Here is a 7,516-nt window from a genome sequence, read left to right on the forward strand (position 1 = left end):
TTACCAGCCACAACAAATCATGACCAGGGTCAGGAGTTATCAGCCATAGAAAATCCTGATCTAGGGGCGTCAGGAAGTCCATCAACAGATAATGTACATGAGCAGCCCATCAACGGATAATCCACATTGTACTTCAACGGATACTGAGTTCTGTGCATCAACGGATATTATTTAACAAATCTTTACTATTAAACAGATTCAATATTTATAATAAAATAATATAATAAGTCACTAAATATTTTAATTAAACATTAAGTAAAATTCCTCTTTACTTAATCAAAAACCCACAAACTCATTTCAAACTACTAACTTCACCTCAATTTTTATATAAATTATACTAAAAAATGATTTAGATCCAAATATGAAAGTTTAAGTCCTCATTACAAGGAACAACCTTCAACAATTAATTTTAAAAAATTAAATCAAGAACATGTCTAAAACATGGCTTAAACTTTTCATTTTCTAACAGAAGGCCCGATAGTTAACCAAACTTGGGTTGGGTTACCCAATAAGAATGGACTGAGTGAGCCCACTTAAATCTCTCTATGACGCAACTGTTGGTGTATATCTGTCAAGTAAAGTTTTATGTTATCTATATCCCTAGTACTTCCCTGTATTTCACAATCTCTTCATCACTATCTTCTCTTACATAAACAGATTCCTAAAGATTCTCTGTCTTCAAAGATTCACAATTTACACAAGTACATATATGTACAAACATTTGTATGTAGGTATAGTAGTAACATATGTGGATGAAGAGGTAGCAGAAACATGTTTTGTCTGCTGCCACAGTTCAAGTGTGTGCCTCCCTCTTTTTACATCAACTTAAGTACCCATCATCACTCTTCCTTTCAATTCTGTAAGTTGCCACACTTATTATACATACATTAGTTTCTATTTATCAATAAATTATGCAAATGTACATGTCTTGCTTCTATACAAAAATTTAGAATTGTAAGTTTATTGAGGATTTGGAAAATCGGTTGGGTTTTAATATCATTCTTTTTTCAAGATGATAATGTTATTTTAGGAGTAAATTCTTGAAATGCAAGATTTTCTGTAATGTGGGGCCCGATTGGTAGATTTTATCTATTTTGGGGTTTATAAATGGATCAAGTGTTGGGAATTTAAATGGATTTAGATGGTGCATGAAGGCATGAGTACTACTAATTTTGGTAGTGGATATTGTACAAGGCTATAGTGAACTGTGGTTTTCCAGTTCAGGTAATTACGGGGATAGAAAGTTGAAAATTTTATTATTTTTAATCCAAGCCATATATGTAATTTTAAATATTAGATTTGGACTTGATAGAAACAACTTAAATACCCCATCTGGTTCATGCTTCTTACTTTCAGTATCTAATTAGATATTATATTTTTGCAGTGTGATTGTGACATTCAAAAAAGAATGCATTTTCAATGAAAATCTTAGCATGTGTTTAGGAGTGCTTATTCATATATTTAAACTTGTAAAAAACATCGACCAAATATAAAGAAGTGCATCACGGGCGTGAGAGTTCCAGCCTGAAACTAATATTAATATCTTCCAAGCAGCATATATCATTTATCAACCTATCAACTATAACTTAATATAAGCAAAAAATTGTGACACATTTTAATCTCGGTTATATTAGCACTTGTGTGTACTTTGCTCCCATGATGGAAGGGTTACAGGACCCGTTTACCTATTTATGGACGGAAAAGTACAAATGCTATTTCTTTTGCTTGGGAACGTACCTGGTATTTGTTTCCTTTGTATTAGTTACTCTTATTGACGTAATGGGTACTCTTTCTAATAATAATGCCTGAAAGTACTTTATAGACTACTAGTGAATCCTTGTAAGGGGACGGAATGGCAATTTTTGCAAAATTAACAGAATTACCGCCTTTTTTTTATTTTATCTCACTTAGGCCAATACAATGTGAAGAAGGAACAATCATTTATTGTTTCATTTAACAAATAATGTATTGGTTGCTTTAATAAGAAAGGTTATAGTTTTCGGCTTTTTGCTTGTCTCTCTTTTATATTTAAAATCTGTTGTTGTAAATGTTTGAATTGCAGATAGATTTAGACATCCTACTTGCTTCCGGAGGCAAAGGTTGGTGACAGTAGCAACAGTGATTGAGAAGGCATCTTTTGAAGATTATTCACAATCAGTTGCTGCTAATAGACCTTGGTCAGTATCAGCATCAACATTAACTCTGGTGCTTGATCTAGAATTAGAATCTCGTTCTAGCTCAACAGTGACAAATAAACCATGGACTTTTGGCGGTGCAATAGGTCCACCTACTGAGGTTGGAAATTATTTTCCTCTGCTATGAAATGTTTAATATAGTTTCATGCAGATATCATGTAAAGAATCTGTAACTGTTTTTCAGAACTCTTTCCCCCCTTTTTTCTGGGGCATAGAAATGAAGTACTGAATGTTTTGCTTCAAGTCATCAGAGATAGGTACCTTAATTTTCTTTGTTTTAAATTGAGCTCTCTCTGCAAATTATTACAATTTGGTAAAAGCAAGAGAATACATACAATCTAATTGAATTCAAATTTTTCCAGAAAAAAATTGCAGGAGTAATGAATGAGGGCCCTTTTTTGGGTCAAGACAAGCAGAACCTGTTATATGTTTCATAGTAAATATTAAATCTATAATAATATTGCGAAATTTATCATCTTGATGTATGAAACTTGCCTTTTGTACTGTCTTAATGTTGTTTTCTAAATTGAATGATCTAAAATAGAAAACGCCTTGACTTTTTGGACAGAAATGTCTAAGCAAAGATCAGGTCAACTGGACATATGGAAAAAAATTTAGGTTTAGAAATCTCTAGGGCTCTTATCACTGTCACTATTCTCTGTTAGCAGGCAAATTTTGGAGCAGCTCTAACGACCAAAACTCGTGTTTCAAATGAGGAGACCATTATAGCTGCTGCAGCTGCGGAAGCAGTTGCTCTAGCAAGAACAGCTGCAAAGGTTGCAAAGGATGTTGCAAGAATGGTCAAACTTCATAAATCGACAAAACCTTTTACTGATGCTGAGAGATCCCTGTTTGATAAGACTCAGTTGACTCAACTGAGAGAAACAGATCTACTGGGTGCATTAGGAGAACTAGAAAAGCCTCAATTTGACGTAAAATCAGATGGCGAGGAGCCAACACCTGAAGAACTTGAGCTTCTCCAAGAAGAATTGTCTCAGAGTATAGCTGTAAGATCTAGCCGTCAAATAGAAAGAAAAGCTAAACGAGCAAGAGCAGCAGAGAGGTCTTCAGCGGGGGTTGTGTCCGTGAAATCTGGTTCAACAAGCAAAAAGAAACGTACCTCTATGCAAGAGATAGACTACTCTGACCCGTTGCGTCACTTGAGAGGAAGTACTAGTTCCGAACTTCTCACTGCAAGAGAAGAAAGGGAGCTATCGAGAGGAATACAGGTGTGCTTAACTTTCATTTGTACTTCAGACCATGTTTAAGGAATGCCTTGATCAGAGTTTTTTCTAATTTTTTCGGTATTTTTTTAAGTATAAGGGCAATTATTTTCTGAAAGTAATTTTTATATTCGAACAAATTCGAATATAATTTTTACTACAGAATCAAGTCAAAATTTCTACCGTGTAGCTTTTCAAATTCTTGTAATTGGAACAAGTTAGGATGAAGTTCAAACACCGGTGCTAGACTGGTCGTCATGGATCAGGAAGTAGGCCAATTCAAAATTACTTGCTCCAGTTTTTAATTTTATCATAGATAGGTTACAGGAGGTCTGGTGTAGGACAATTTCCCTCACGCGACAAGTTCTTCTACGTTTTCTGGTTAAACTAATGCCATTAGTTACTAATGCAGGTTTATTTAAAACTAGAGAAACTGTATGATGAGTTGAAAGAACGTTATGGGAGTGAGCCCAGTTACATGCAGTGGGCTGCTGCAGCAGGCATTGATCAGTTGACCCTTAGAAAAAACATAACCTATGGTAAAATCTGCAAGGACAAAATGATCAAGAGCAATGTACGGCTTGTCATTTCTATTGCTAAAAATTATCAAGGAGTTGGGATGAATCTTCAAGATCTTGTTCAGGTATCAATCAAGACAATATGTCTTCTGTTCTTACTCTTAACTTCTTGATTAAGAAATGGTTAATTCAATTGACATTATTTTATATTAAAAAAAATAGTTTACACACTGTTGAACGCTTGCAGGAAGGTTGTCGAGGACTTGTACGAGGAGCAGAGAAATTTGATGCTTCGAAGGGGTTTAAGTTCTCAACCTATGCTCACTGGTGGATAAAGCAAGCAGTTCGGAAGTCTCTTTCTGATCAGTGTAGAACAATTCGATTACCAGTAAGATTTTCATTGACATAATCAGCCATAAGTTAGAACACACATCTTTAATGTAGCACACTTTGAGTGTGCTAACTATTGACACTTGAGTGTACTATTGACGCATCACCATATATATTACTAGTGTTTTATTTTCTGTTTCATTAACATCATTTTTAGTACACTTGACTGAAAAATTACTCCATTCGTTAACAATCCAAAAGTTGCTTATGTGGTCCCACCTAATTAAATAAAATGAAAAATACCAAGTGTAAGTAGATGTGATCGGACATACATTTTAATCGTGAATGCATATAATCTAATTTGATATTGCGGTAAAATTCGCAACATTCGGTTGGCACTCATTTAGAGACAATGGAGACCCAACAAGAGTGCTATGCTACATGGCAATTGACACTCCCTCTGGATAAACCCAAAGTGACTGTGTTAGTTCCTGTTTCACCTTTTGTTTAACTTCTTCTGAAAAATATTTCTAGAAATTCAATGCTCAGTAGCCAGTTGGTGTTCCTGACTAATCTCATTTTACAGTTAATTAACCATTTCATATTATGTTTGCCAGTCAGATTAGCCTGCATTGACAATAAGATGTTATTTGCAACAAGAAATTTTGTTTGTTGCTTTTTCGTGACGCTTCTTCATTGAAGAGTGTACTGTGTACGTATACATGTCTCTTTTAAATTCAATGACGAAAGGTGATGACAAAATAAATTATATGTTCCTAGACCAGACAAATTCTTTACTAATATGCATGTCCTTCGCTGAACAGTTCCACATGGTGGACGCAACCTATAGGGTGAAGGAGGCTAAAAAGCAACTGTTTAATGAAAATGGCAAACATCCAAGCAATGAAGAAGTTGCAGAGGCAACAGGTCTTTCAATGAAGAGGCTCGAGACTGTTTTACTAACACCTAAAGCTCCTCGATCTCTTGATCAAAAGTTTGGAAACAACCAATATATGAAACCTTCAGTAAGTTCCATCAGAAACTTTTTGTTTTTTCATTACTTTCTTTATGCATTGGTTGGTTACTTCCAGGAAGTGGTATCAGATCCTGAAGCTGAAACATCCGAGGAGTTGTTAATCAAGCAGTTTATGAGAAAGGACCTAGACACTGTGCTGGATTCATTAAACCCGAGAGAGAGAAAAGTTGTTAGATGGCGATTCGGACTAGACGATGGGAGGATGAAAACACTACAGGAGATTGGAGAGATCATGGGTGTAAGCAGAGAAAGAGTTAGACAAATTGAATCTTGTGCTTTCAGAAGATTGAAGAACAAAAAGAGAACCAAGAATCTGCATCAGTATTTGGTTTCCCAATAAATTTCTTGCAGAGGCCCAAATGGCTTATATTTATTTTGGAGTTGTGTAATCTTCAGTGTATAGGAGGAACCAAATTTTGATTTAGAGCACTTTCAAATTTGATACACGTGATTTATAGAGATTCTTGTAGCCTCTACTGTAGAGCATAATTATTCCAAAAAAATGTATATTTGTTTCACTAATGTTTTACTTACAAGAGCTGAAAAATTTACTCGGCCCAGTAATCAGCGATTACTACTATAGTAATCAGCAATTACTACCATGTCCCTTGCCTCTAATCCTGCCAGCAGCATTAAATTACTATTATAGTAATCAGCAATTACTACTTGCCTCTAATCCTGCCAGCATTAAATAATGTAATCTTGGGAGTATTAAAAGATTGAACTACCTTGGTCCTTGAGTAGATAAAAAACTAAACATTTTTTTATATGAGCTTTGATTTTTGTACATATTTTAACATATTTTGATTGAATGATCAAAAATATTATTTATAATCTTTTGTAAATAAAAATGAACAATATGTATATAATTTAATTTATAAAAAATAATATAAAATTTATATTTTTAACTAGTCACTCAAAGTATATTAAAATATTAAAATATGTACAAAAATGAAAATGTCTTATAAAAAATAAAATCGAAGGAGTATTTACAAAGACAGGTGATATAAATATAAAAAAATGATGTGTATGTGAAATTGTGAATTGATAAGTTATTCACCGACCATGTATGAATTTAATGTATTAAAGATTTTTGTCAACTTTGCACAGAAAAAGGTGAGGAACATAATAGTAATTACTGATTACTGCACGGAGAAATTTTTTACTGTATTTAGCAATTATGCTTTTTAACTTTAACAAAAAAATATCATTCTTTGCTAAAATAAAGTTTAGAGGTTTTACTTTTATTCATAAAAAATTATTTATTGAACACGATTAGATAGTTTTCTAACACCATGTTTGTTTAATAAAATTATGGAGAGTATTGGATTATAATTCTTTCAAAAATTATCCCATATTTGTTATCAAAATCTTATAATTGCGGGATAACATCAAAATTCAAATGCTCGCTATCAGGCGGAATAATATAATCCCGGCTTAAATCTCAATAAAGATATTGTGAAGAATTAGAATATGACTGGACAAATATACCCTTGTAAGTAAGAATAACTATAGCTATATATATGCCACTGGTTAAACTAGTAGTTAAACCTTATTTCTCACTCATTTCTTCTCGGTAGTCTTCCGTGATTTCATTACATACAAATACATCTGTATATTAATAGCTCACCATCTCGTTAACAAAATGCGAATAATTATCTTATAATATGGTAAGAATTTTTTGATTTTTTTTTAGTTTCTGTGTTTTTTGGGAATTGAACAACTATTTTATTGACGATTTTCTTCTAATTCTAGAATAACTGTTTAAATCTAAAGCAAGTTTGATTTGGATTTGTTGTACTATGTACTATTTTGTGTTGATTTATCTTGTATGGTAGGTTTTGTGTTGTCTCTTTTGTGGTTTGTTTTTTCTATTTTTGATGTAGGCAAGTTGTTTGTTCTCTAATTAGTGAGTGAAGTTATGAAAATACGAACATTTGTTAAGGTTTACTAGCTCTATAACCCGTGCAACGTACGCACATATTCTAGATTGTGCTAATTGAATATTTATGTTATTACCTAATGAATGAATAATTTGTTTGTTTATGTATATGAACATAAGTGATTGAGGTATGTTTGCAATGGTGTATTCGCTGGAAAAAATAAATTATTTTAGTATACATTTTTTGCCACTTCATAATTAAATTATATTTGTAATATATTAATGATTAGAAAGTAAAATAAATACAAGTGATTATGTGTGCATAATGTATA

General features: G+C 32.9%; 1 protein-coding gene across 3 annotated transcripts; it reads left to right on the forward strand.

Moving 5' to 3' along the window:
* Window positions 1-577: 577 nt before the first annotated feature.
* LOC141663309 (RNA polymerase sigma factor sigB-like) lies at window positions 578-5,904 on the forward strand. 3 transcript variants are annotated; one of them, XM_074469280.1, is made up of 7 exons: window positions 579-859; window positions 2,063-2,295; window positions 2,861-3,424; window positions 3,831-4,061; window positions 4,184-4,324; window positions 5,091-5,291; window positions 5,358-5,904. In XM_074469280.1, exons 1-7 carry the CDS (start codon window positions 772-774, stop codon window positions 5,640-5,642), a joined length of 1,743 nt encoding a protein of 580 aa, XP_074325381.1. In that variant the 5' UTR covers window positions 579-771; the 3' UTR covers window positions 5,643-5,904. The 3 variants fall into 3 exon arrangements, with proteins under 3 accessions (XP_074325379.1, XP_074325380.1, XP_074325381.1); XM_074469278.1 differs by having other exon boundaries at window positions 578-859; window positions 5,091-5,904; XM_074469279.1 differs by having other exon boundaries at window positions 578-859; window positions 2,864-3,424; window positions 5,091-5,904.
* The last annotated feature ends 1,612 nt before the right edge of the window (window positions 5,905-7,516 follow it).

Source organism: Apium graveolens, chromosome 1, assembly GCF_009905375.1.
Source record: "Apium graveolens cultivar Ventura chromosome 1, ASM990537v1, whole genome shotgun sequence".
Taxonomy (NCBI): domain Eukaryota; kingdom Viridiplantae; phylum Streptophyta; class Magnoliopsida; order Apiales; family Apiaceae; genus Apium; species Apium graveolens.

Excerpts from the sequence above, each read along its gene's own strand:
- LOC141663309 (XM_074469278.1), top strand. The coding sequence starts at position 772 with ATGTTTTGTCTGCTGCCACAGTTCAAGTGTGTGCCTCCCTCTTTTTAC. Across the intron at positions 3,425-3,830 it reads AGCTATCGAGAGGAATACAG|GTTTATTTAAAACTAGAGAA; the intron begins GTGTGCTTAACT and ends TTACTAATGCAG. Across the intron at positions 4,062-4,183 it reads ATCTTCAAGATCTTGTTCAG|GAAGGTTGTCGAGGACTTGT; the intron begins GTATCAATCAAG and ends GAACGCTTGCAG.